Source organism: Struthio camelus, chromosome 22 (assembly GCF_040807025.1).
Source record: "Struthio camelus isolate bStrCam1 chromosome 22, bStrCam1.hap1, whole genome shotgun sequence".
Classification (NCBI taxonomy): Eukaryota; Metazoa; Chordata; class Aves; order Struthioniformes; family Struthionidae; genus Struthio; species Struthio camelus.
Window position 1 is genome coordinate 1,526,882 of NC_090963.1, and position 27,534 is coordinate 1,554,415.

Below are 27,534 nucleotides of genomic sequence, written 5' to 3' on the forward strand. Positions count from 1 at the left end.
GCCTCCTGCTGCTGTCTCGCACGAGGGCGCCCAGGAGCCCCCCGCGGGGCGGCCGCCCGGCTGCCCTGCGCCCCGAGGCCACGGCCGTGCCCTCCGTGGCCCTGCACGCACCCGGGAGCCCCTCTGCCCCGCCAGGCCGGCCGCCGCTGGGTGTCAGCCGTGCTCGCCACCTCTCCGAGCTCCTCTGAACGAAGGCTTGGCGGGATTAAGGAGGCCGGAGGGGCTGAACACAGCCGTGGGCTGCAGTGCTGCTGCTCCCAGCGCCACCCTGGTGGGGTGGCAGCCCTGGACCCGCTCTCATGGCATCACCTCCCAGCTGCAGGGCTGCTGGCAGTGGGGATCTGGAGCAGCTCGCTGGCCCCGTCTGCCCGGCGGCAAGGTTAGCAGCCCTCGGTGGCGGAGGGCGAGCCTGGGGTGGTCTGGTGCCCGGGAGCGAGCTGCCGCCTGCGCAAGGGCTGGGCCGCGGCGCGGTGGCCAAGGACACGAGGTCCCTGGGCCGGGGCTCAGCATCCCTGGGGCAGCCCAGCCTGGGGCCTCGTGCCTCACCATGCCCTGGTTCGCCAGCCAGCGGTGGTGCCCGGCTGCGACGGGATGGAGCAAAAGCCCTGGGCACAGCTTTGGACCGCTGCCCTGGCCCGTGGCCTCGCCGCTTTGCCTGGGCCAGCCCCGGGTGGTTTGCTGTCGGCCAGCCTGCGGGCCAGGCTGCGCGGCAGCGAGCTGGCGCGGAGGCAGGCTGCTCCCCGGGGCGCCCTCGTCCCCCGGCCACCCCAGCCCCACCGACCCCCGGCAATGAGCACACGGGAAAACCAGCCATGAAGTCAGGGCAGAAAACCTCCGCGGCTCCCCCCGCCCTGCCGAGCGCCTGGCTATAAAAGGACTTACTTCATCAGAGCCCGGGGCCCCCTTCGCGCCTGCCCCCAGAGCGGCCGCGGCTGAGGCATGCGGGGAATGCTCCGGGCACAGGCCTTAGTCACCGGCTTTCGGAGTCTTTCCCCAAATATGGTGCCTGGGCCGGAGCGCCGGGCGCGCTGCGGGGCTGGCGCGCCCGGCGAGGGAGGGATGGGGGGGCCGGCCCGCGGGACGCGCTGACATCACTGTCCGCCGCGCCGGCCTTTTAGCACAGGGCCGCCCTCCTAACTGTGCAGTTTGCTGGCTCCCGCGCAGAGCATCACCCCTCGGCTCTGCGAGCAGCTGCTTGTGAGTCCTGCTGCGGGGGGGCGGCGCCGGGGCCGGGTGCTGCGTCCCGGGACGGGGATGCTGCTGCCTAGGACGGGGACGCTGTGTGCCGGGATGGGATGCTGCGCTCCAGGACGGGATGCTGCTGCCCTGGGATGGGGATGCTGCACCCCAAGTCCCCAGGGCCAGCGCTGCAGGGCTGGGCTCCCCCTGCCTTGGGATCCCCCCAGGCCGGGTCCAGCCCCCCGCTGCGGCCGACTCAGCTGCGAGCAGGGCCCCGGAGCCAGGGGGGCCGCGCTGGGCTCTGCCCCAGCCCCGCTCCCGGCTGCCGCTGGGGCTCGGCGGCTTGCTGCTCGCCAGGCTGACGGGCAGCGCCGGCGCCCTGGGCTTCCCAGCCCGCTCCCTGGGTAGATGCCAGGCGCGTTTCTGCCTCTCCCGCGGGGCACTTGGGCCGACCGTAGCCGTCCCGTGGCCGAGCAGGGTGCGCGAGGGGCTGAAGGCTGGTGGTGGCGCCGGAGTGGGAGGCTGCGGTGGGGCGGCCACTGCCCCCCGCCGGTGCTGGACCTTGGCCAGCCCTCCGAGGGCAGCCCTGGCTCCGGGGTATCGGAGGGGCCGTCGCACCCAGACCCTGCTGCAGCTGCCGACCGACTGGCCAGCACTTCCCCGTGCATCCCCCACCGGGGTGCTTGCGGGGCCTGGCAGTGCTGCCGTCACAGCGGGCAGCGCCCTCCACTGCACTGAGCTGTGCCAGGTCTCAGCAGCTGTCCTGCAGCAGCCGGGCTGGACGTGCCCGGCGGTCGGGGCAGTGCAGCCGGCGAGCTGGCTGCCGGAGGAGCTGTGCAGAGACCTGCGGGTGTTTGCGGCAGCCGAGGACCTGGCGGGGGGCTGAGCAGGCAGGGGACGGATGAGGCAGCTCCCCCGCGCACCCAGACCGGCAGGGTGGGGACAAGGCACCGCTGCGGGGACGGGGCCGTCCGGCAGGCACGCCGCGGGGATCGCAGCCCCCCAAACGTGGCTGGCGAGCCGTCGCCCGGCGGGGAGGCTGCTGCGGGGATGGGAGGAGGACGTCCCGGGCGCTGCGCCCCGGGGCAGGGGTGCCGGGAGGGGCGGCCGCGGGGTCTCGGCAGCCCGGCCGCCAGCCTCAGGGGCCTCTTGCCGCTCGCTGCCAGGTCTCCCGCCCGCCGCAGCCATGGCCAACAAGGGCCCAGCCTACGGCATGAGCCGGGACGTGCAGTCCAAGATCGAGAAGAAGTACGACGAGGAGCTGGAGGACCGCCTGGTGGAGTGGATCGTGGCGCAGTGCGGGGCGGCGGTGGGCCGCCCCGAGCGGGGCCGCCTGGGCTTCCAGGTCTGGCTGAAGAACGGCATCGTAAGTGCTGGGGCCGGGCGCCCGCCGTGCCCGCCGTGCCCGCCGGTCGGCTCCCAGGGCGGCCGGGGTGGGCGCCAGCGCGAGCCCAGCTCTCCTCCGCCGGCAGGTGCTGAGCCAGCTGGTGAACAGCCTCTACCCCGACGGCTCCAAGCCCGTCAAGATCCCCGACTCCCCCCCCACCATGGTCTTCAAGCAGATGGAGCAGATCTCCCAGTTCCTCAAGGCCGCCGAGGACTACGGCGTCGTCAAGACAGACATGTTCCAGACCGTCGACCTCTTCGAAGGTGCGCGGGGCGTCCCGGGCGCGGGGCTGCGGGCGGGGGGTCGGGGCGGCCGGTGCCGCGCTCACGCGCCTCATCCGTCCGCAGCCAAGGACATGGCGGCCGTGCAGAGGACACTGGTGGCCCTGGGGAGCCTGGCGGTGACCAAGAACGACGGCCACTACCACGGGGACCCCAACTGGTTCATGAAGTAAGTGGGCAGCGGGTGCCGGGACCCCCGTGGCCCTGCGCTGGCCTGGCCGGTCGCTGATCTCTCCCCGCAGGGGGGTCGGGGCTGGGGCTTTCCCCTCCCCACGGTGGCAAAACCCGGGCACGTTTGCATGAGGACGTGCCGCTTGTGGTCGGGCCGCTTCGGTGCCCTCCCTGGGTGGGGCGAGCCGGGCAGCGGGCGCCCCGGGAGGCTGGCGGCGGGGGCCGGCGCCGCATGGCCTCTGCCTCCGGCCCGCAGGAAAGCGCAGGAGCACAAGCGCGAGTTCACCGAGAGCCAGCTGAAGGAGGGCAAGAACGTCATCGGCTTACAGATGGGCAGCAACAAGGGGGCGTCACAGGCGGGGATGAGCTACGGCCGGCCCCGGCAGATCATCAGCTAGGCAGCCCCTCGCCCGCCGCCCCCAGCCCGCCCGCCGCCGGGAGAGCCGCCCCAGCCAGGACCGCCGCCTTCGCTCCCTCCAGCCCAGCGGGCCGCAGCCGCTGGCGCGCCGGCGGTTACACCAGCCCCTCACCGATTGGTATTTATTTAAAACAAAAAGTCAGCCAGCCTAAGCGCCCCGGCAGCGCAGCAACCGGCAGCACGCACCGAGCAGCAGCCCACGCGGCGACGCGGGCGGCGTCGGGGCCGCTCCGCCGTGCCCAGCCCCGCTCGCTCTGCGTCCCGGGCGCCCTTTCCTCTCCGGCCTCGCACGCTCCCCGCTTCGCTCCCGCGAGCCCCGCCGCGAGCCGGTCCTGCTCCCGCTGCGCCGCGCCGCGCTTGCGGGCACCCTCGGGTGCCCCGCACCCTTCCCTGGGAAGGCCGGTGGGAAGGGCACTCGCGCCCCAGCACTCGGAGCCACCCCGCCTGCCCGCAGCCCCGCACGAGCCCAGCGCCACTCTTGCAGAGATCCTTGCAAACGGGGAGAAAAGAAAATTGGCCTCAGTTTTGTACTTCATGTCAAAATTAAAAGGTTACTACTCTAGCACGGCGTGCTGAGGTTTCCTCGCGTTCTCCTTAGCTGGCCCCGCGCGGCGGGTGCCGGGCGCGCGGCGAGGCGCAGCCCCCAGCGCAGCCCGCGTGGGCTCTGGCAGAGCCGAAGCCCCTCTCCCTCTGGGCACAGCAGGGACGGAGTTTGCAGGCCGGGGACCAGCAGAGCCCGGGCCGGTCATGCTGCTGTCTGTAAACGCTGCTCGGGCTGGCTAGGCTGTGTCTACTCCTGCTTCGGGCTCCAAACCCGGGAAAAACAGAGCTGGTGATCCGCCTCTCCCTCCCTTGAGCGGCCTGGGAGGGCAGAGAAGCTATGGACCAGACAGAGGAGGCTTTTTCCAAGGCTTTATTTGGAAAGCTGCACAAAAGGACTTTGCTGTTTAAAAAACAAACCCCAACTTTAAAAAAATAAACGAATGAACCCAGAGACATGGACAAACCAGCCCCGCTCTCACATAAGCCACTGCCAGAGCAACTCGAACCTCTCCCTCCCAGCCCAAACCAGGCGTCTCACACGGGCCCGTCCTTCCCCGACACTGGGCATGAAGCGGTGCCCCAGCGAGTGGCGGGGCAGAGGCCTCATGCCGAGACGGCCACCGCCATGCCTTTGCGTCCGCCGCAGCTGGACCCCGAGAGCGAGCAGGGACGCCCCGTCCCGCTGCCCTCCCTGGGGCTCGGGAGTACAGGCAACCGGGAGCGAGACGGAGGGGGCCCTCGCCGCGCCGCATGAGCAGGCTGGTCGGGAGAGCGCTGCTCCCGTCTCCCTCCCTCACTGCCCTGCAGGAGAGGACGAGGTAGCAGGGGAAGAGCGGAGGGCAAAGGGAGCAAGCGCCAGTTGAAAACAGGCTAACGGGCTCCCTGCTTCTAAGCTGGGCATAACTGGTGGATAGCGGTCAGCTCCTGGCCCAGCGGGGCAGGAAAACATCAGTGCTGAGGTTCCTGCTGGCTGGGGCAGGAGCCAGGGCCCTGCTGCGTTCCCTGGGCTCACGCTGCAGAAACGGGGCTCACAGTGAGCCTTCCCTCCAGGCCGGCCGGGCACAGGGCTCCCCGCGCAGCACGGGTACTCCCCGAGCCCTGCCAGCGAGGGGCCGACACACGGACAGGCCCTCTGTGCTGGGCAGCCCGCCGGGGGCTTCCCAGCCTGCTGCTCCCCTCCAGGCCGACCCAGGCAGCACCGGGGAGCTAAGGCAGGGCCTGGTCGGCCCCGTAGCAGGGATGGCTTTGCCTTCTCCCTCCCTCAGCCTCAGGGAGCAATCCACGGCCCCTGTCTGGGGCAGCTGCCATGGCTTCCCCTTCCTTCCCTCCCTGCCCGAGAGCGCTGCTCACCCTGCGCCTGAGCAAAGCCACTGCAGGGGGCCAGGCATCGCCCAGAGCAGCGGGAGAGAGGGGTCGTTGGGCCTCACGCGCAAGGCAGGGCCAGGAAGGAAGAGCAGCTCAGCAGCCGCCACGCACCCAGGAAGCGGAGAAGCATCCGCGCAGGGCCTCATTCCACATAGGAAGGGAAGCCCTGAGTGTCGCTGCGGGGCAGGCTCCATCAGGAATGGGTTTAAGGCTTGCTTTGTTTTCCAGAAGGAGGGAAAGGGAAGCTCCCCTTTCGCCACCAACAGGCTTTCTCCTTGCTGAGCCACCTCCAGTAGTGGCTTCAACAGGTCAAAACAGCAATGGTCCCTGGTGGCTCAGGAAATCTCTGCTGCCCCGTGCTTGGGAATGACGTACCAGGTGGAAGAGACACAGCCCGAGCCTCCAGCCCCAGCTAGCAGGGCTGGTGCTCCCTGTCGTCTGAGAGGAGCTCGGCTGTCGCCTCCCGGCTGAGGTACCCTGCTCCGGCAGGTGCAGCCTCATGGAAGTTTGCAGCTCTGTTGGTGCTGTGAAGTTTGGGGCGGCTGGGAGTCCAGGACCCCTCCTCCCCCACGTCCTCCTGGGCAGGGCCTGGGTGCTCACACTCTATCTCGATGTCCTCAGCATCCTTCTCCCCATAGAGCGGCACAGACTCCATCTCCAGGCCGTTTTCCAGGGCTCTGTGCTTCCCGCCCTGCTGGTACCACTTGCAGGCCGTGGAGCCATGGCAGGTTAGGTCAAGCCCCATGTGGTTCCTGGTCAGGCAAACCTCCAGCATGTAGTAGAAGGTCCAAAACACAGCAAAGCATCCCAACAGCAGGAGGGTCTGCGGAGGTGGAGGAGGAGACCCTTTCAGAAACAAAACCCGCATCTACCCCAGAGCCCTGCACTGTCACCCAGCATGGCTCAGCAGAGAGGAGGCAGTGCCAGGAGGCCCGGCGATGCGGGCTGGGCTGGCCAGTTCCCATTTCTCCAGTCATGACTGCAGAGCATCAGGGATCCCCATACTTCACCACCTGACAGATAGAGGCTCTGTCAGTCTCCTCAGTCCGCAGGCAGGCTTACCTTGAGAGTGTTAGCAGTGATGGTGTAGCGCTGCTCCTCAGGGATCTCCAGCCCTGGAGGGCACGGCAGCGAGAAGTTGCTGTTTAGGTATTGCCCGCTCATGGCTTCCTCCAGCAGCCTGGAGAACAGAGGCACCGAGTGAGAGTCCTGCAGGCAGGGCTGCCCCAGGGAGGGTCCCAAACGCCCGTGAAGGGTCTAGAGTGCCTTTTGCACCATGGAGGCTTGCCCTCCTGGGTCAGACGCAGCCAATAGAGCCGTTGCGTGCAGCCCTCAGCTCCCCTCCGCCACGCGCCTCGTGGTGACACTGCTCCAGCCAAGCAAAGCCTTCTCAGGCGCTTGCTGTGATAATGTCCCTTAGCCTTTCTCCTGTGTCCCCACCGAGACAGTACTAGGTTGTGGTCTCCTACCTCTGCCGCTCCTTCATCTCTGCTGGGGACCAGGAGGAGCCATAGAGGGTCAGCTGCCACTCTCTCAGGGTCCCAGCCCTCAGGCTTTCATCCCCTGGGAAAACAAGAAGCTTGGACCAGTGGGAAACTCTCCCAACCGGCAAGGTGTCCCAACATCAGGCTAATCCCCCAGCAGACCAGCTGCAGAGCTGGCAGCTCTGCAGGACGCGGCTCAGAGCTGGGAGTGAGGGGATCTGGGCACGCTCTGGCCAGGCACCTCTAAGAGGGGGGTGCTCCACCTCTGCCACAGGGCGCAACTGCCAGTCCCAGCCTCACCGCGCTGCTACCGCCCCGAGAGACCCCGCGGTACCCCAGAAGGGAGGGACTCACTGGTGTCCCTGATGACAAGTCTGTACGTGCCCTGCGCTTCCTCGCCCCAGCACCGGACTGTGGAGAAGGTCCAGTCAGCGAAGCCATTGGGGTCCCTGCCAGAGGGTGGGGAGAAATAACCCGTGAGTGCGTAACGTGGTGTGAGCCACGAGGCCGGACACAGGCCCTGGCTCTCCTGCTCAGGGCCAGCTGGGCTGGGCATCCTGCTCCACAGCGTGAGCCTCGCCAGCCTGCCCGTCCCCCCGCAGGGCTTACGAGTCCATGCTCCTGGTGGTCCCTATCAGGGACATCATGCCGCTGGGGCAGAAGAGCCTGATTTCCAGGTTGCCGCGGCGGGGGTGGGTTATGGTGACGGTGACTGCCACGTGCTCCAGGGTTCTCATGCCAGAGAGCTCCAGGTCGGTGGTGGTGACTGGGAAAGAGGAGGCAGGGCGTGCTGAGGCTGGTGGCAGGGATGGAGTCCCTGCTTCCAGCCTGCCCTCACATGCTACTCTGCCTCTTAATAGGACACACACATGCTCATCGCGGCCTCCTCACGGCTGCCCCCGTGCCTCTGGGCACCTGCAGCCAAGAGGCAGGAGCCACGGCAGTCACATCCCACGCATAGGGGCTCTGCCAAGTGCCCGCTGGCACAGCTGTGCTGTGCTCCCAGGCCTGGCCCCAGTCCCTGCTCTGCGAGGAGTGTCTCTGCCTCCCACAAGTGGAGCCACCTAAATACCTCCCTGGCTAGTGTGAGGAAAGCACAATCCCGCCCAGGCATGGGGAAGGCAGCCTGGCTCCCTCCACACCGGGCACCCCACGGAGTGCAGCGCTTGTCATGCTTGGGCTGCTCGACATGGGCAAGGGAAGTCAGGTCCTCCCGGTCCAGAGGTACAGAAGGCCCCATGCCAGCCGGCCTCTGCTCACAGCCACCCTCCGTCCCGTCTCCTGAACTCAGCAGGGACCAGACAGGATAGAGAGGTGGTGAGAAAGGGGTGAGGAGCAGTTGCTGAGGAAGGAGGGATGAAAAGTAAGGGCAGCATTAGCAAAGGGACAGCTGACTCCTGGGCATCTCCCAGCATGCCCAAGAGCAGGAAGATGGATGTGAGCCCACACTTTCCTCTGCGCCCAAGGAGCGAGGTGCACACATGCCTCCCCGCACTCTCATTTACCAGCAGTCTCTCGCCTGTGGCTGAACCTTCATTTCACAAGTGGGGCCCAGCCAGCAGGTCCTAGCTGTTCCCCATGGGGCTTGTGCCCTGTGGCTCCCTGAAATCCTGCTCAATGTCCAGCTCTCCTCTAGCCCTGGCTCAGAGCCGGTAGGTTCAGGAGCCCACCCGGAGACTGCTTTAAGCACTGTAATGAAAGAATCCCTTATCGTTCACCAAACTGTTCCCACCCTGGATCTGCAAGCTCTTTGCAGCCCTGGAGACTGTAGAACCCACAGTTATACAGGAGCCAGCTTTGGAAAGAGAAGGGGGATGAGAAGCCTGGAGTCCAGATCTCCCATCCCCACCTCTAACCATTCACAGCACCACCGACGCTCACAGCCCCAGAGCTGCTAATTATATCACAGGAAACCCTGGCACGTTTCAGAGCAGCTTTCAGCCTGCAGCTCAGCCTCCAAGCCTCCTCCGGCCAAGCAGCAGGTGGGTGATCCCCAGCCTCTTCCAAGCGGGGAGGCAGGTGCCCCGGGACCAGGCAGCCTGTCTGCAGCGGCCAGCCCAGCACACTCGTTGGCTTTCCGGGGCCAAGCGGGAAAAGGGTTAACTCTGAGTCAGCCCTGCGGTACCTGGGGGACAGCAGTGCCCCTGGCCACACATTCCTCTGTACATACTTCTCCAAAGCGACTCTTTTCTGCCTCTTTCCAGCTCTGCTTGCTGCTGAGTCTCCAGCTCACAACTCCTTTTAGGGCAAAAGGAGCTGCTTGACCCCCCCAGCCCTCACCAGGAGCATGAAGGTCTCGGGCAGAGCAGGGCTAAGCCGCTGCCAGCCTGAGGGCTAACTGCTCTGTCCCTGCACCCTGTGCTGGGGCCCTGCGGCAGTGTGCAGGCAGGGCTGCAGTCTCCACTGCCTGCCCCGCAGGGCACAGACAGGTGGGGAGGGAGAGCATGGGCACTGCATGGGTGCCTCTGCCCAGCACTTCGACGTGACCACAGCCCACTCAGCCACAGTTTGCTCGGCGTCGCCCTGGCCTGCCAGCAAGGAGAGAAAGGGCAGGGTCATCTGCGCGGAGGGCACTGGGTTGCGGTGCTCCAAACTGTTTTCGGGGAGATCTCTGTCCTGGGAGAATGGCCTCTGGGTGCCAGGAGCAGCAGCTGGGGCAGCGAGGCATGCAGGGCCAGGCCCTGAGCAGCGCAGACCTGGGGTGGCATCTCCGGATGCGACAGGGAAGAGGCTGGCGGCCCCAGCCCCGGCGCACGAAGCAGCTGTGCATGGCCAGAGAGCGGGGTCCTGCTGGGGGGCCAGGGAAGGGCCCTGGGGCTAGGCTGCCCCTGAGCAGAGCTCTCCTTCCCACTGGTAGCAGCCGGAGCAGCGCCTTGTTTATGTGGACAGAGGCAGGCCAAGTCGGGAGCTGGAGCATTACCTAAAATGGTCAAAGCCAGACGAACAGGTCTGGCTGTGGCCCAGCCTGGTCGAGCTTGCTAATGCCTGTCTGGCTCCTCAAAGACATCAATCTATGGGATGGAGTTATCGTGTGGGGAGCGGGGAGGGGGCACAGATCAACAGACACACATCCCCTGGGGCAGGGCAGCGGAAACAGAGAGGAAAAAGCCCAGGCGTCCCAACGCTTAACCCCTTTGTAGTCTCATGCAGCCCAGGGCTGGCCCCAAGAGGCGCTGCTGCCCTGCCTGGTGGCCAGCCTGGCCGGCTATGCCCCGTCCCACCAGGGGCAGGCTGGCTCTCTGGCGGCGGTGTGCACAAGCACGTGCTCTCGCATGGCACACCTGCTCTTACCGTTCCACGTGACCTCCAGCTCCTGCGGGAGTAACGGGATGCTCTTGCCTTCCTTCAGGACAGGGCTAATGTACGAGGCGAGATACGGAACGGACTCCCAGATCTGTCACAGGTAAAGGCAAGGGGATTCTGTATGAGGCTGTGCCCTCCCTGCAGCTCTACCTCTAAATCTCCTGTCATTCTCGCAAGCTGGTCCCATCAGTAATGCTCCTACCATGTGTGCATGGGGGCACTGCCTAATGCCCTAGAAACAGCTCAGGCCCAAACACAGCATGTCAGAGGGACGGGGGGGCTGGGCCCAGGCCGAGGAACAGCGCGCTACAGTAATGCTGCTCTGGGCCACGCGAACCAGGGCAGCGTGCAGTGGCTGAAGCAAGTGCTGCAGGGCTGGTGAGAAGTGGTCACATGTCTAAGAGTGGAAGGAAAGCAACCGCCTGTCGATTGGAAGAGCTGATTGTGACTCAGGACTCCTCAGCTCTGGTTTTGTCTCTGCTGCCACCTCCATGGCCATGAGTTACTTGAAGCCCCCATGCTTCAGCCTCAGGCTCAGCTCAGCAGGGCGGGAAGTGCAGCAGAACCCAAAGCCCTGTGAGCAAGGAGAGCAGCCTGAAAACCCCAGTGAGAAACGGAGCATTGCTGGCATCCGGGCAGCGGCTCTGCACAGCTAGGCAGTGCTCAATGCATGGGTGAGGACGAAGTGCTAAAGGGCTCTGCCCTGATCTCCACGTGGGTAATGGTCCAGGGAGGAAGAGATGTAGACTCCCCTGCCTGCTCTGACCACACAACTCCCTCGGCAGCCCCAGCAGCCCCTGGGACTCTGGGAAGCCCAGAGCTGTCAGCTGAGAATACCCTGTTGCCTCGGGGCACAGTGCCCTCCCGGGGCCCGGTGCACAGGGAGGAAGGTGTTGGGGCTGCTGACGAAACTCCCCAAGCCATGAATCAGAGCTGTCGTCTCCCACGAGCAAGGCTCTCACCCATGGCTATATATAGTGCTGAGAGAGCAGCAGCTTGGAGGCAGGTTTCAGGCATTGCCGAAAAACTCATTACTTCATGCCAAAAGCAGCCTTGTAGCAAGGGCTGGCAGGACAACGGCCGAAGCACTGGCCCTGAACTGCCACGGTTTCACTGCCACTGATGCTGAGCTCTGCCCTTTGCTGAGAGACCGACAGGCAGCCGTTTCCAGTGCAGGCACGGTCCCTGCCCCTGGCGTGAATCTGTTCCATGCGGTCCTGGGGAAGTGGTGGGGCTTGCCTGGCAGCAGGGCCCTGAATTACCTTGGCAGCGTTTACCAGCCTCCAGGCGTTCAGCAAGCCAAAACCGTGCTGATGACTGTGGCTGAAGCCGGCCTGGTTGATGTCCCACTTTGCGTGACGATCCTGGTACTGAAAGGAAATGCAGGGCACTGCCGTTACCTGGAGGCACATGGGCAGCCCTGCAAACCCAGAGCGAGGGGAACTCGTCCCGGAGGGAAGGAGGCTCAGGAATATTCTGCAGCAGCAGGGAAGCAAGCCCGCATGGCCTTATTAGAAAGAAATAGGTTGACCTTTGTTTGAAACATGTCCCAGGACAAACAGGCTTCCCAGCTCCTCAGAAAGGAAATCAAGCAGCACGAAAGGGCACAAATGCCTCTGCTCTGAAACATCACAGCTGCTCCTTTTCCCCTGCCACCCGAGCCACGGCCTGCAGGATGGCAGGAGCCTTGGGGAGAAGGAACCAAGTCCCTTAAATCAACAAGAGTTGGGCCAGGATGGATCTGGGTCCCATCACTTATCGGGCTGTAGTACTCTGGCAACACTCGCTTGCAGTTGTGGAAAACACTGCCCTGTGCCAAAGCAAGTATTCTCTTACATATAACACTAGCTGGATGCAGATTCCCACTCCCCGGAGGGGTGCGAAAGGAGCCCTGCCCCAAAGTCGACTCAGACAGCTCCAGCCAGTTCCCACTCCCCCCATCCACAGCAAGCTCCCAGCAGGTCAGCAGGAGCTGTGTCGTGCCGGAGGCAGGCCCCAGCGAAAGGAAGGGCTGTGTTTGCCGCTGAGCTCTCTGTTATGTCTGTTTCCAAGAGCCCAACTCTCTTGAGAGCATAAGGAACAGCCAGAGCATGGCAGAGCTCCTTGCTTTCCCACCGCACAGACTGCTGGGTGGCATTGCAGAGAGGCGCACCAGCACTTTGGCTCAGCCAGCCAAAGCACACATGCACACGCTCCTGGTGCCTGCGGGTGAGGAACGGTGAGCCTATGGAAGACCTGCACGCTCGCAGATGGAGGCATTCCTGGAGCAAACTCCCCATTTGTTATCATGACAGAGGAAAATGTCTCTGCTGCATTCCTGGAGGGAACAAGGGGTGAGGGGAAAACACAATCCATTTGCTGGGAGCCAGACAATGGAGAGATTTACAGAGAGGCAGACGGAGCAAAACAAGGATGTGCACAGCAGGGCTACAGCCATCCTGCAGCATCCTTGAAGAGAAGCCACAGGAGACGCATCAGCAGGGAGGGCTGTTAGCTCACCTTGGTGGCTGTGAAGACAATGATGTGCTGGACGTCTCGCCAGGTGAGACACGGCCGCACCTGCAGCATCAGTGCAATCATCCCAGCTGCAAGAGGAGCAGCAGCTGACGTCCCGGTGTGGCCCTCCGTGCACCCTGTGCCCTTCTGCAAATCCCAATCTGTCGTCACCTTTGGAGAAAGAGGAGGAGAGAGGCCTCCTGTCAGGTCCGCTGGCTGCAGTGCTGGGCTGGTTGGGCTAGGTCACTGCTGTGCATGCTTCAAGGGGCTGGAGCAACCACGCACGCAGCCCCGTCCCCGCGCTGTGCTCTTCCAACACCAGCTCCTTGGGCAGCCCACGCCTGGCCTGCGACCCAATCGCCAGCAAACGCCCTGGGGGCACAGGGAGAGCAGCTCGGCTGCTCCAGAGGGCTGCCCAGAGAGGAGCACTGCCTCCTGCACTGTGCAAGCAGCACAGCCCAGCTAAGAAATGAGCAATGCCTAAACGCAACAGGCAGAACCAGGGCCAGGGGTACAGAGAACAAGGCAGATGGCAGAGAGGTTGTGAGTGAGAGCAGCTGGGGGGCCCTATGCGGAGGCCAGAGTCCTAATTTGCCACATGAGCACCCCCAGCAGTGCGCAAGACGGTGCACAAGCGGGTGGGTTTTCCTGACAGCCCTGCAGTGCTGAGCTATCGCTCGTGCGTTACAATCAGCAATACTCATGTAATTGTTATTGCTCTACCACAAGCCTGGTGAGGAAGAAAAGATCCCCTAAGGGCTGGCTGGGAACACGAAAAGGCTTAGAAAACTGGGATTGAGCGGGAGAAAACATGGAGCCATCAGCTCTCCACCCCACTAGGTCCAGGTTCCCCCAGCCAGCCTGCCCTCAGGTGCCAAGGGCCCTCTGGGGCCCCTGGTTATTGCTTGCTCCAGATAGTGAAAACCTTCTCCACCCCAGGACGTCTTTAGCTGGGCTGAGTGGATTGGCCCAGGAGGAAAGACGAGCTAATCCATCCCCCGCCGCAGTGATGCTGTGGCTATTACAAGCATGCTTTGGGCAGCCAGGAATGTATCTCCCCTGCTCTCCCAGGTAGCCAGCCCCGCCAAGCTCTCCTCTAAACGCTGCCTGACCCAGGTGAGCAGATGGGAAAGCCTTCGGGCAGGGAGTGCAAGGCGAGGTTTGGCGTGAGGATGCTGGAGCAGGAATCAGAGCGTGACGGCGCAGGCGTGGAGAACATTGTCACATGCATCGCTGAGCTGAACAGCTGGGCTTCCCCACACCGTGCTCAGCACCGTGCTGGGACGCGCGGAGGCCTTTAAAGGGGAACGCAGGCACTCACACGGCACCTTCACGCCCTTCCTGAAGAGAGCTGCTGTGTCAGAAGGAAACTGAGGCCTCCCATGCCTCCGGGCACTGTGGCTGGGCGCCCATGGCCCCTCGCCCAGGGACATCTCCTGCCTCTGTGTGACCGTGCAGAAACCAGGCAGAGAGAGGCGAGCTGGGTTAGCAGGGCAGTGCCCCAGCATCAACACAGCACGCCAAGACCAGCGTCCAGACTCCGGCCCCCTGTGTACAAGGCTTTCAGACAAAACAAGGGAGACAAGGATCACTGGATGTCCAAGGACTTCCCCTCCGGAGCTAAGACATGGGGAGGTGGTCCCAAACCCCCTGCCTGCACAAACCACATCTTATCTGTCAGTCTGCCAGCCATCTCCTCTGCACCAGCAACTTCCCACCAGATAGCAGGGAGGAATTTGCAGCGCATAGGCTTTTCTCTGTGGTTGCTGAGATCAGGCACAGAGAGAGGAGGGGCAGCCAGAGATCCTGTCATCCTCCCTCGGCCAAGACCAGAACAACAACAACAACAGCAGGGCAGCAGCAGCGGAAGAGGGTCAGGGATTACGTTGCTAAAAGGCCTGGAAACATTTCCCAGGCAATTCCTAGCACAGATATGAGTAGTGAATAAAAACCAGCACCAGGTAGGCTGGAGAACAACACAGCTTCCTTACTGAGAGGCATAGCCCTGTGCTGGGAGAGGGGATGCAAACAGCCTGCTGAGAGACTGAGCAGAGCAGCTGTCCAGGGTACAGTACTTGTAGGGAGCTCAAGCTCACCAGAAAGATCCCTGGGAGACCCTAGGTTCAGGGAAAACATGTCCCTGTGTAAAATGATGAAAGTGGATACTTTCCTTTGCAGAGAGAGAGGGGCTGGGCCTGAACTAACCAACTTCAGGAGAAACTCAAGGTAGCTACAATTTGGGAGAAAAGAAATCTTCTGGGCAAGTTCTGCTTTTCAGCTGTGCCAGTGTAAGCCTGGCTTGTATTCAGTCATGCCAGCACAACTGGGCCTCCGCAGAGGGATCAGACAGGACTGTGCAGGAGCCTACAGAGCCTCAAAAGAGGCACTGAGGAGGTTCCCAAATTGTGCCTTGCTTGTTCCTTGCCATGCTGGAGGCGTGCCACCTCACTGTAAACTAAATGCGTCCGTCCCCCTCTGCTCCCAGTGAGGACACATCCTGCATTGCCAAGGCTGCAGTTTTTGTTGCCTTCTATGTTCGATTCCGAACCGTTTTGTCAGCTGTTAACAACTGTAGTTTGCACTTGGACACTGTACATCCTACAAAGAACACTCCAAGCAGCATAAACTTTCAGTAGGAAATGCAGCTAGCGCCAAAAGCCGTATTAAATTCTTCCCATTAAGGAAACCACACAAAGTTTATAGTCTGGAAACAGGAAAAAAAAAACCCAGCAGGCAGCTGCTGAGAAGTTAACTCTGACTTGTGCACCGAAGCACAATTAAAAGGCATTTAGGAACAGAAGACAATCCTCCAGAAAAAGGGGTGTGTGAGTTTTAACATGACATGGGCTCGCTGCCGGAGCGATCACATTACTGCAAAGAAAAAGGATGGCTCTCCAGCACATGTAATTCTTAGGCTATGCATGGCATCTACTTCTGGCTCCCCGAGGGAAGACCAGCACTTACACTATTGTCACACAAGGCCAGTATTCAAAATGAAGGGGCATTCGGGACCTTCAAAGTTATCTCACCAGCAGAACACTTATGGGAAGCTGCATATAAAACCGAAAACCTAACAACTCCTGATAAAAGTACAGAAGAGCCCTTACTTGGCTGCTGTTCCCTTTTTCCCCAGCATCAGTAGTTTCCAAGCCAGCTTGGGATTTCTGAAAGGAAACATGAGCTCCAGTCTGGGTTTTACTTTCCCTGCTGCATGAGTTGAGCCATTTCTCCAGGCAGCTTGTGCCATGCTCTAGCTAGACACAATGATTTCTGCACTGGTTCTGGACTGCACGAGGAGCCAGAGCAAGAGCTTGCTGAGTCTTAACATAGCTGCTTGTACAAACCAGGTGGCTGAGCAATTTAGGTGCTCTCTGTTTCCTGGCAGGTTCCTCTACTTCCTCCTGTCTTGCTTGGGCCTGTCCTGTTCCCCTGGTTTACCCAAAATGCAGGGAAGCCTGTTTTACAAGCCTGGATTTAGCTCCTCTCTGGCAGGCTCGGAGGGGCGGCCACCCTTCCCAGCTCACAGCAGCACCCTAGGCACCATCCTTCATCCGTCAGGCCTAGCTGTGGGACACACACACCCTCTAACACACACTGCCTGAGTAGGGTCTGGAAAGGCACCTTCCTTGGCTGACACAGACCTGCCACTGGCAATTCACTGCCACGTCTGCTTGGCCAGGAAAGGCCATATACAGCATGCCTTTGGGAACTGCCTGTCCTGATGGGACACCCTCCTGGTGCCTGCCAAGTCCAGGACAACCCAATCCCAAACATTCAGGCCCGGGAGCGAGTGACACTTACACCCAGTGGCTCTATGGTGGCTTGGGCTGTGCCGTGCCTGGTGGCCCCACTGGACAGGGGCAGTGCTGAGCCATAGGGGCTGGTTAGCCTGACAGCCCTCCCAGTGCACCAGGACCAAGGGAGGAACACGCTGGGTCAGGCCTGGGGCTGGTGAAAATAGGCCCGGCTGCTTGGCTCAGGGAGAAAGGACATTTTGTTGACAATAAGTCATTTTTTGGCAAAAGAAGGAGGAGTTGATAAAAATATTCTGAAAAAATCAGCTGGGAGACGACATGTGCCAGAACAGAGAAACAGATGTGGCCAAGCAGTTTAAAGAGCCCGATGCTGCTCCTAGCCCTCAGCGCTTACGCTCTCATGTTCCTTCATTGCAGAGGTGACTGGGGATGGCTGGGCAGGACGTGCCACAGCCTGAGCAGAGCCCAGCTGAGCTGCGACGCAGCCGGCCTCCGGGTGGGCTTCCCTTCCAAAAAAACAGCATTGGCCTCGGATTCTCGACACAGGGTCCCAGCTTGCTGTGCAAATGGGGCATGCGCATAGGTGGGATGAAGAGCTCCTTTTGCTGGCCGTCACCAGCGTCCCCACACAACATTCCCAGGAGCACAGCGCAGAGGAATGTCTTAGGGATGATCCAAATAGCCCGCCTCCAAAAACATATCTTCCTACAGTTCCCAGCAGCACAGGGCAGCAGTACGGCAGTCAGAAGAACCAGAGGTTTGCCCCTTGTTCGCCCAGGGCTGTTACAACTCTGCAACCAGATGTGGCCAGTAGAGCCTGGGGGAAGACGTGTGCCGTGCACGGTACTCACAATGCTCCTCATCATCTTGTCCCCACCGCTGAAGGTCACAGCCAGCATGGAGGCACACTCCTCAGCGTAGAATGGCATGGAGCCCGTCTCATCCACTGCGCCTGTGAAAAAGCAAAAGGCATTGGACCGTATGAAGCCCTTTTCATTTTAACCACTGAAATTGCAAGGTGAGGAGCCCCTGAGGTCCCGGTCTACTAGCTCTGCTTCTTCACAAGCTCCCCATCTGCTACCATGGTCTCTGCCCACGGATAGACTCTTCTCCTGATAAACCCTGAGCAAATGCTAACCCTCTCCAAGCTATGGGTGTGGAAGTGCACAGGAGGAGCTGGCAGGCCTTGGTGCGCAATCCATTCCTAGCCCCATGTGCCATCTATCCCTCAGCTCCCTCTGCCTGCCCTAGCGCATGTGCCCTGCAGGACGAAGAATTCCCACCCAGTTCAGACAGAGCGAGTCCTGTGTTTGTTTAAAGCCACTTGCAGCAGCCCAGCTGCCTGCGCTTCTGCAGGGTGAGCCTAGCTGGACGCAAATACACGGATCCAAGGAGAAGGCTTAGCGCAGCTCCAGGCAGTTGTGTGGAGCCAGCAGGCTGTGCCAGCCAGGGTGCAAGGCTACTCCCTACCTAGTCCACTACGAGCTGGGTGGCTGCTACAGTTGGGAGCCTGGATGGACAAAGCCCATCAGTCCCAGCCCAGTTCCATGAGCACAGCTGCTGCTTGGTAGGGTTTCCAGCAGGCTGGGATTGCTTTCAGTGCAAACACCTCTAGCGGAGACAGAGCCCTCACAAGGCCCACTCCTCCTGGGAGCTGGGCAGGGAAACCGGACCCAAGCCTGTATTTTCCATGGCTGGCAGATCTGCAGGGAAGGCAGCCACAAAAAATAACCTTTCACTCTGCTTAATATTAAACAGATTTTCTACCCCCCATGTAGCTTCTGCTCTCAAGAAAATGGATTAGATGTTTATTTTTCAACATACATAACGGAAATGCTGTATTTCAGGTCATTCCCTGAACAGGGCAGCGTGTCCATCACAGCCCCTGGTGATGGATGCCTGAACACAGGCAGGAATTTCTTTGGCCTCTTGCTCCTCCGTAGGTCAAAGAAAACTGCAGTCTTGAGGGCTGTGGCCCAGTACCTCTACGCACTGCCATGTGCTGTCCTGGAGGGCAGACGTTTTCCCGCAGATTCCCACTATCTAGCTAGCTTCCGGCTGGGCAGGTTTTGCACTTTGGGGATGATCTCATTCTTCCATGTTGGGAAGAAACAAGACGAAAAGGAACGGTGGATGCTCTACTGGAAGTGGGCTATCGGGGGCTTCTCCTCCTATGCTCTCCAGAGTAGCTGGCACCTGGCAGGCTGTTTGCAAGGCTGCTCCCTCCTCTCCACAGTAGCGATTGTCACTGCAGTGTGGCAAGACCCCAGAGCGTTTTGGACAAGAGACAGTGACCTGAGCTGCAGAGCACAGCCTGCTAGCGCAGGCCTCCTCCCCTAGGCAGGAGCGCTACGCCACCAGGCACGCAGACCAGCACTCACCTATTGTGACAGTGTAGATGGAGTTGGCATAACCATCATAGTTGCAGTTGTCGCTGTGTTGCCCACCATTGCCACTGGCCACTACAAAAATGCTCCCAAACCCTCTGCGACCTGCTATCACGCCGTGCTGCAAGGCAGCCTGTGGAGAAAAAAACATCACTGATCAGGGCACGTACATAGGCTTTCCCTTCCCATGCTTTTTCCTCCTGACACCAGGGGGTTTCTTCCAGAAGTCACGGCTGCCACACCTGGCTCCAGGGCTCTCCTAGACCTCGTAGCGCACCTCACTGCTAACCGAGGGACAGACGGAGGCACGCACACTCCTCTCCTGAGCTGGCTGTGCAGGGGAAGTGTTAACCCTGTACACTGTGCTCACAGGCACAGGATGGGCTACAAAGCTGTGTCCCGGCATCTCCAGCCAGGAACTGAAATCCATGCTCCAAGACTTCAATAACCAACCCTGCCAAATACTTGGGGTGATAGCAGCGCCAGCCACAACTCCTCCAGGCTGTACTTCACCCGGCTCGCAGAGTCAGGGAGTTGTGTCTACTGAAGCCCTGAGCAGACACTGAGGTTCCAGCAGGAACGTGTTATAAAGGCAGGGACGCAGCCAACATCGTGGTTGGGGAACAGCCCATCTATTGTTTACTACGATTTTAAGTGGATTCTGCTTTAAAAAAAAAAAAAAAAGAGAGAAGAAGAAAAACAACCTTCCAAGCAACCACGACATAAAGACTGACCAGATTTTGCACTGCAGAGGAAATGCAACAGGCCCAGCCCTCCCAACTTCAGCAGGGTTCACTCTGGAACTGGCTTTTCTGTAGCACCAGTGCTTTGCTGCTGACAGAGACTACCTACAGATGTGGCTGCTGCCCTTCTGTAAGTCCGCAGTCCCCGCATACACCTGGGCTTGCCTTTGCCGAGAAACATAGCTACATCAGTGCTGCTTGGGAAACTCCTTTCCAGGCTGACACCTTGTGCAGACGTCATCCCTGCCCAGATAACGGACACGCGTCTGATGCACGAGCAAGGTCTGCTGGAGACGCACCCTCCTCCTCTGCCCTCCCTTCAGCAGGTAAAGGCGCACACTGCATTGACCAGAAAAGCCCTTCAGCTACTCTGCTGTTTTAAAGCAAGCTTTGCCTGTGCTCTGTGTCTCAGAGCTTGTTACAGCTGCCTCCGCATGCAGAAGAGAATAAATTAACTTGTACCACTGGAAACCATTTGTCATAGTGAGCTGATACCTCAGTCGTCAGCATTGCTCTGAACAACACAGTTACTGCTTTCTTGTGGTCAGAAAAATACAGCAAAAGGCTGCCAAGCGAAACAGAAATCAAGCAGAATCGCATCACATGAGCAATGCAGCGTCAGTTTTGGGGCTCCCTTGAGTGACCCTTTGCTGCAGCAGCTGGGCGGTGGGAGCCAAGGCACACTGAGTGCATTTTGCAGGAGGTTCTGCAAGAAGGGCTCTGCAAGTAGGCAGTCTCTTCCTGGAGGAGCCGTGCAGGAAGAGGAGCAACACGTTCTCGCTGCCTAAAGAAAGCGGCAGCCAGTCCGGAGTGCTATGCTGCACATTTTCCCCTGCTGTTCTGGGGTACACACAGGCCGCGGTCTAAAAGTTACTGCAGTCCCTGGTAGTCTTTCATTCTCTGCAGTGCCCATGGACTGTGACAGAGCAGTCTGCCTGCTTCCCCCCACCATAGTCTCACTCAGTGCAAATGCAGCCATCTCCCCAACCCCTTATTTACTCCCAGCATTCGAAGGCATGCTCTCAGCCTTGTGAACAATGCCTTAGGGTTGGTCTCCTGAGTGGAGAGCATCTCTTAGGTTCCAAGAAGTGTCAGAATAATCGCACAGGTTGCAAAAGTTGCAGCATTTTCCTGCTAAGACCACAGCCTTTCCTTGAAGAGCTCATCTAATTCGGCCTGAGCACTGCCTTCCTGCAGACACGTCACCTCTCCCCACCACACAGCAACCTGCAACACCTCCACTAGCAGCGGTGGAAGCAAACAAATGTGTGCTGCACCATAGCAACATCCCTCCTCGCCTGTTCCGGCGGGCAAGAAACCACAAGAGCCATGCTAGGGGATGACCTGGGCTGCTGGAACTGTTTTATACCTTTCCCAGTTGATGGGGGCCATCCACGGTTTTCCCATCGTCATCTGGACCCCAGCTGCAAAGAGAGACACCATGAAGTAATAGCCCCAAGAGTTGCAGACAGCGAGCGATGCTTCCTCCCATTAGTCTGCCACTAGAGCGAGCTATGAGCAGCCACCAGTTACTGCCAGCACCATGACGCAGACCTGAGGGTGCTATATTTTCCTGTCTGTCAGGTTGGCCCCTCATTGCTGGCATCCGGCCATCACGTTTGCACTGTGCCCCTGGGTCAGATTCCAGTGGATGAAATGTTTGATTTTTATTAGCGTCCAGCTTCCCACACATTCCAGTCCCCGTCACTCCACTCAGCCAGGGCCCCCTGACCCCTGTCCCACAGCGTCCCTTCAGCGCAGCCAGTCTCTTGGAGGTGCTGGAGTAATGCACAGAAGGCGGCTTTGTAACCATGGGCACCATGCGCAGCCCAGGCCAGCTCTCCAGTAATGGGAACACTGACATTAATTTTAGTAGCAGTAATAAAGAGCACCGCCTTCCTGTGCCTGGCTGCAAACCTCGCCCCGGTTCAGCTGTGCACAGACCCTGAGAAAGCCTGACGGCTGGGCACAGGCAGGCACCGAGCCAGGCCTTCCCACCCCTGCCCTGGGGGAGCAGGGCACCTGTACTGTGCCCTGAGAGAACACACAGACCCGCCACCTTGCAGTCTGGCTGTGTGCCTACCACCAAAAGCAAACACACGTGATGCGGAAAGGCAGCCCTGGTTTTGGTGCCTCATGACAGAGCAGCTAATCGGAACCAGAAGAGGAGAGGAGCTGGTATGAGTGTTCAGACACGGACAACAGCTGTGACCCTGCCCCAAGGTGAGGTGGGGTGCAGGGCCTTTTGCCGCGTCGGTGCAGCCTGGCTCAGGGTCCCTGCATGGGCTGGCCAGGCAGGGCCTGCCTCGGGGCTCACCTGCAGCTGTAGATGTCATTGATCTGATAATGCTTGTTGAAGGCAATGGCCTCCATGCTGTCAGTGAGGGGCCCGTCCAGCACTCGGATGCCTGCATGACAAAGGACAACCAACATGACCAAAACCGATCAAAGCAAGCTGTATAAACAGTGCAAGCAAACTCCTCAGCAGGTTCACACTGGGGACGCTCACCCTCCGTGCCTAACCCAAACAGCTTTCCTGGAACTGTAATTAGAGATAAGTCTGCAGGGATGGGATTCAAATGAAGGTCCAGGATTGCAGGTATATCCTAATACACAGCCTGGGATCCCAGTGCTCAACGTGCTCTCTCAGACACGGCTTTTCTGCTAGGCTACAACCCCAGCCCGTGAGCGCTCCAGTCCCGCTGTCAGAACCAAGCCGGTGACAGGGCAGCACAACCAACCCCCAGTTGGGCGCCCCTGAGGCCTCCCCACTGCTCTCCATAGGTTTCTTCATGTCCCATTCTCAGTTGCTGTGCTGCTCATCAGGGCTAGTCCCCACCTGGAACACAGTCGCTCTCTCTGCCAGCTCACCGAGTGGCCGGGACAGAGGACACACTTGTCTCCTGAGGAAGGGCCTGAGAGATGTAGGGCATCTCCCCATTACTGCGCTCAGGCTAGCAGGGCAAGCCCACCTCCCCAACAGAACAAATGAAGGCTTCAAGCCGAGTTTTCAGTGCCCAGAGGGTCGATAATTACACAGTTTTGTATCACAGTTTAGGCTGGCAAAGAATGCTACAAATGGAAAACAGGCACACATCTCAATTAAGCCTATTTATAAACACTACAGCCACCCACCCATCTCTGCTCTTGCTGGCACAGCACACACAGCGGCTTTTTACTGTCACATCCTCATCTTCCCCCATGGAGCTGCTGAGCAGCCCAGGTAGGGATGCGCTGGCTCTCCTTGCCGTGCAGGCTGGCACTGCACTGCCTCCAGCTCTGTCCTGTGGCAGCACACACCAGCCTGGCATGGCAGGTCTCCCTGTCCCACCCAGAGCTCGAGGCTGCCCTGCGGCACCCACCCTGCCAGGCCAGGCACCGCTTTGGAGATATGGAGCTGAAGGCCACAGAAGGGCCAGGTCCCGCCTTCCTGAGCCAGGGTCAAACCCTCCCTATTTCCAGGGCTCCAGTTTGAACCATGAGCTCATGTTTCCTTCTGCCAGCTCGACCTTGCTAGCAGCCTCTGTCCGCAGCCTCCTAGGCAGCCCAGAGCCCAGTGACTCTCCCCGTGCTGTGGCCTGGGTGGCTTCTGGGGACGCACCCAGGCAGGGAGAGATACAGAGAGAGCCTTGGGCTAGGCACAGGCACATTGCTGCCTTCGATGCCCTCAGGCAAGCTCCATGCCCCCCAGCACCCTATCAGCACCCCAAGGCAAACCCTGCTCTCCAGCCCTGCTGTTACGGGGGTGGGGGGGAGAGGGGGGGCTGGGGCTCTTTAGAGGGAACGTGGCACCATCTGCTGGGTACAGGGAGAATCACATCGCTGGCCGCGGCACAGCAGCATCGTCCCGGGTTCTGCCAAGGACGCATCCTGCTGGGCACAGAGAGCTTACCTCCCTCTGCGAAGGAGCATGAGCGCTCCAGAGACAGCCAAGGCCACAGCGGTATGTTTCCTGGCTTTGCACAGGACAGATGTGCAGCCAGACCTTTGCTCCCCGTCCATCTGCAGGAGATAGACTTGAGACCACAGGCCTGGGGATGGTGAGGGGATGGGAAACGCTTGTTTCCCAGGCACCTCCAGATGGGACTTGTGGTTCTGCATCAGAGCAGGCGTGCGTTTGCCTCGCTGCAGCTGGGGCACGTTTGCTCTGCTTGGACTGTGTGGTAAGGGTGTACATCTGCCACAAGCTCTGTGAGCCTGGCAGGCAGTGCGGGGAGTACAGTGGAAAAGCTCCTTGAATACACACCTCTCCCGCGCTGCCAGGAAATGCCTTCTCTGGAAAGGAGCTCAGGCAGATACTGGTTCCTCCCTCAGACAGACAAACCAGTCTCAGCAGGGCCCTGGCTGACTCAGAGCCACTTGGGCCAAGCCACCCCTCCCAAGCAGCAGTGCCCTGGCAGCATAGAAGAGGAGATGAGACAAGCAAGGCACAAGCTCAGCGTATCGGGGTGCCATGGCGTGCACTTACCGGCAATGCGGCTCCCGTAGGCAACTCCCACGGTGCAAAAGCTGTTGTTTGGCACAGCAGCAATCTCCCCTGCGCAGCGGGTCCCGTGGTGGTTGCCGTTCTCTTCGTCAGGGTGAGGCATAGGGTCTGGGTCATTGGAGTTCAAGTCATAGCTGCCTTCTGGGCTCTGAAAACACATTCACAGTCACAACTCGGGGCTCTGCTTTTCTCTCCTCAGGAAAAGCAGGACGTAAAAGCATACTATGAGGCCTGCCGCCCAGCCGGGGAGCCACCAGAACGTGGAGACTGCATCTGTACAGGGCTGTCACTCAAGACTCTTATCCACTACTGTGGGAGGGGGACCAAGAGAGGCAGCTTTAGCAATGCGCTGCAGGTCAGGGGGATGCCAGGTCTTGTGCCTAAGCAGCCACCTACCAAAGGAGCACAGGGTACGAACACTGGTAATCCTGCAAGTTGGGTGTAAAATCTTCCCAGGAAAAGGTCCGCACTCCCTGGCACTTCCTGCCCAGGCCAAGCCCAGGATGACAGCCTGGGTCAGACTCTGTTTGCACCTGAGCGCCGACAAGCTCATGCTGCACTAACTAGCCAGCTGGAAGCCTGCGCACGCCGTGCCCCCAGCGTTAGGCTGCCTTGCCTAGCGGCCAGTCTGCCCTCACACCCTCCTGTCGCAGAGCCGGCACTCACGTAATTTGGCTGTATGTCTTTGATGGTGTGCTCCACACCGTCGTCCACCACCACCACTGTCACACCGTGCCCCGTCACGTTGCGCTCCCACACGCCTGTGACGTTGATGTCCTTCCCGGGGCTCTTCCGGTTATTCTAAGCACCACAAAGAACAGTGAGAGGAAAGCGAAAGCAGAGCAGTGGGTCAGCTCTGAGGAAAGGGGTGCCAAGACCTTTCAAGCACTCTGGCTACAACGTGTGGGGCCGGGGCAAGGCTGGGAGTGCAGGAAGGAGCCACGGGACAGTCACTAAAGGTTTGCTTGATGGAGACAGTGAGCAACGGTGGCTCAGTCCACTAGGCAGAGTGCACAGCGCTGCAGGGGAACTACTGTGCTGCAGCCTGCTAACTGAAGAGCCAGCGTGCTCTGACTGGCTGCACTCCGCCTCAGCTGGGAAAGCTGCTGGATTGTTGTGAAACCCGGCAGGGGTTGCCTCTGCACGCAGCTTTGCCTAGCCAGCGCTGAGGCTTGCGTTGCCCCCGCCGCCTTCCTGTTTCCGTCAGAGCAAGAGGCATCTGTTGCAACAGAAACCCCTCTCCCTACCCCAGCACTACTCTGCCGCAGGAGCTATCTCCGGCTGTTAGCGCACGAGCACACGGCAGGCAAGGTGAGCTCTCAGTGAGCTTCCTCTTCGCTGCAAGGGCAGCTAGTCACCATTATGCCCACCATGTAACCACACAGACAGCCCTGTGCTGCTAGCAAGAGGAGAGCAGGAAAACCACTCACCAGATGCCATTGCTGGGGGTATTTGGGATCATTAAAGTGCAGGCTGCGTTTGGAGCGTTTCAGAAGCTTCTGTTCCGAGTGCCACCGCACGCTGTCGTGCTGTGCAAATAAAGCCTCCACTGACCTCCTTATTGCTTCAGGTTCGGGTGCCGGATGGCCGTCAGGCTGATAGGTGAAGAGGTAATGGCCCTTGAGCTCCCCAATGCGGCCCATGTTCACCAGCCCTGCAGTCCGGGCCAGCTCCTCCGCCCGCTGCTCCAGTTCCTCCTCTGGCACGTCCAAGTTCACGGCCCACGCCAGCTTGCCGTGCCTGTGAGCCGTGCCCCGGCTGTCAGTGCCAGCAGCGAGCTCTGTAGCACGGGCGAGTCCATGTGGCAATATAAGGGGGATCCAGGCTGCACTCAGCCAAAGGCACGTGTGGATACAGAGCGTGGCCTCCATCGCTGCGCTCCATAGCGGCACCCTCCACCTCCAGTGCGGCATCAGACAGGTGGGCTGCAGACAGCGAGGAGCAAGGGTGAGAGCCGTAGCCTCACCTGAACAACAAGCCCTGCGGCTGCTGTCTGGCCAGACCAGGACCTGGGTTTGCCACCAACCCCCTGGCACAGCAAAGACCTCCTAGCAGGGAAACATCACCATACCTCGTCAACACAGCTCCCACGCCAGCAGTCCCTCCAGTTCCTTCCCAACAATGCCACACTGGGAGGCCACCCCAGGCCAGGCAAAGACCAAATGGTTGTCCCTGGCAAAGGCAGTAACTGCCCCTGCCTACAGGGACACGGCTGCGGCAGGAGGCCCACCGCACAGCCAGGCGCGAGCCTGCTCCCTTGCGGACGCCAGGACTTGCGACTGGTGGAAGAGGGGCCGCTTCTGTCTCTTGCCGTGTCGCAGGCTGCACTGCAGAAAACGCGCATGAGACTACCGGCACGCAAGAAAAACCTCACAAGAAATGCCGTGCAGTGTGGCATGCCCACATCTGAGAACCAGTTCCTCTTTCAGGGAGGCCCACCAAACTTGTTCCTCACCATATCTGCGGCTGGAGGAACCTGCTTTCCATCCAGCACTGAATCACCACCACCCTCTGAGAGCCTCCGATTCAGTGACTCCTTCCAAGGTGCTGGGACCGCACTGGGCTGAAGCGGCCCCCACATCCAGCTCTGGTCACTTCATGCACCCACTGGCGCATCGGAGCACTGCCGGGAGCTGCGGGCCACCCCAGCGGTCACCCCAGGTTGTTAGCGGTTACCCCAGGCGTTCTCCTCTCCTGCTCAGATTGTGAAATCAACTCACCGGCTGCAGTTCCTGCTAGACACCGTGAGACCCAGATCCAGACCTAAGTCCCTAAGCCAACCACTTTAATTGCCCGTGGCTTCCTTTACGCTCAGTGGGTTGCTCCAGAGAGCAACTCAACGCGCTGAGACCCGAGAGCTACGCGGCATGGGTCCAGCACTGCCACCTCCACCCGGCCCAAGGAGCCAGGGCAATTCAGGAGGGCAGACGGCACCGCAGTGTCAGGCGGGAGCATGACTCACGGCAGCGGAAACCTCAGGAACCAGTTAGGCAAATCAGCGTTTCAGGGCAGGCTGCGGCCCTGCCCCTTTGGGCCGGACCCACGGCTCCCCCCCGGGCGCCGGGCCTTTCTCCGCCTGCGGCCCCGCTCCCAAGGACACGCGTGGCCGGCGGACACCAGCGCCTCGCTCCCGCTCCATCCGAGCGACGGAGGGGTCGCTCCAGCTGCCTCCCCCCGGCGCCGGCCCAAACCCCGGCGCCGGCCCGTGCGGGCCCCCCGCCCGGGGGCTCCAGCAGGCCTCTTTCCGGCGGACTTGAACCGTAACGGTTAGCCGCGCTCGGCCACCGCCGGGCCCGGGGCGCCCCCTGCCCCCAGGGCTCCCCCGGGGGCTCCCACGCCGCCCCCCCGGCCCCGGTGCCCCCCGCGCTCACCGGGCGGGGCGCGCATGGGCCCAGGCGGCCCCGGTGCCGCTGCCGCTGCCGGATGCCCGCGGCCGCTGACAGCTGCGTCACGTCCGGCCGCGCCGCCCCGCTCCGCCAGGGGGCGCTGCGCCCGCCGGGCGGCGGCGCCTCCTCCCCTCCGCCAGGGCGGCGCCG

At 60.9% G+C, this 27,534-nt stretch overlaps 2 protein-coding genes across 4 annotated transcripts; one reads left to right on the plus strand and one right to left on the minus strand.

Moving 5' to 3' along the window:
• Positions 1-955: 955 nt before the first annotated feature.
• On the plus strand, positions 956-3,998 carry TAGLN (transgelin). The gene is made up of 5 exons (XM_068916904.1): positions 956-1,197; positions 2,346-2,545; positions 2,652-2,829; positions 2,914-3,016; positions 3,275-3,998. Exons 2-5 carry the CDS (start codon positions 2,366-2,368, stop codon positions 3,414-3,416), a joined length of 603 nt encoding a protein of 200 aa, XP_068773005.1. The 5' UTR covers positions 956-1,197; positions 2,346-2,365; the 3' UTR covers positions 3,417-3,998.
• Positions 3,999-4,331: 333 nt separating this feature from the next.
• Positions 4,332-27,483, minus strand: PCSK7 (proprotein convertase subtilisin/kexin type 7). 3 transcript variants are annotated; one of them, XM_068916903.1, is made up of 16 exons: positions 27,370-27,483; positions 25,429-25,923; positions 24,665-24,799; positions 23,981-24,146; positions 21,830-21,920; positions 20,882-20,936; positions 18,764-18,902; positions 17,234-17,334; positions 12,631-12,798; positions 11,394-11,501; positions 10,120-10,222; positions 7,438-7,594; positions 7,183-7,277; positions 6,814-6,907; positions 6,407-6,524; positions 4,332-6,167 (listed from the first exon to the last, which is right to left on the minus strand). In XM_068916903.1, the coding sequence occupies exons 2-16, from the start codon at positions 25,909-25,911 to the stop codon at positions 5,757-5,759; spliced, it is 2,424 nt and encodes an 807-aa protein (XP_068773004.1). In that variant the 5' UTR covers positions 25,912-25,923; positions 27,370-27,483; the 3' UTR covers positions 4,332-5,756. The 3 variants fall into 3 exon arrangements, with proteins under 3 accessions (XP_068773004.1, XP_009668369.1, XP_068773002.1); XM_009670074.2 differs by lacking the exon at positions 27,370-27,483 and adding an exon at positions 26,719-26,969; XM_068916901.1 differs by lacking the exon at positions 27,370-27,483 and adding an exon at positions 26,070-26,197.
• Between the last annotated feature and the right edge of the window lie 51 nt (positions 27,484-27,534).

Excerpts from the sequence above, each read along its gene's own strand:
- TAGLN (XM_068916904.1), top strand. The coding sequence starts at position 2,366 with ATGGCCAACAAGGGCCCAGCCTACGGCATGAGCCGGGACGTGCAGTCC. Across the intron at positions 2,830-2,913 it reads GACCGTCGACCTCTTCGAAG|CCAAGGACATGGCGGCCGTG; the intron begins GTGCGCGGGGCG and ends ATCCGTCCGCAG. Across the intron at positions 3,017-3,274 it reads GACCCCAACTGGTTCATGAA|GAAAGCGCAGGAGCACAAGC; the intron begins GTAAGTGGGCAG and ends TCCGGCCCGCAG.
- PCSK7 (XM_068916903.1), bottom strand. The coding sequence starts at position 25,911 with ATGCCGCACTGGAGGTGGAGGGTGCCGCTATGGAGCGCAGCGATGGAG. Across the intron at positions 24,800-25,428 it reads ACCCCCAGCAATGGCATCTG|AATAACCGGAAGAGCCCCGG; the intron begins GTGAGTGGTTTT and ends TGTGGTGCTTAG. Across the intron at positions 6,908-7,182 it reads ACTTGTCATCAGGGACACCA|GGGATGAAAGCCTGAGGGCT; the intron begins GTGAGTCCCTCC and ends TTGTTTTCCCAG.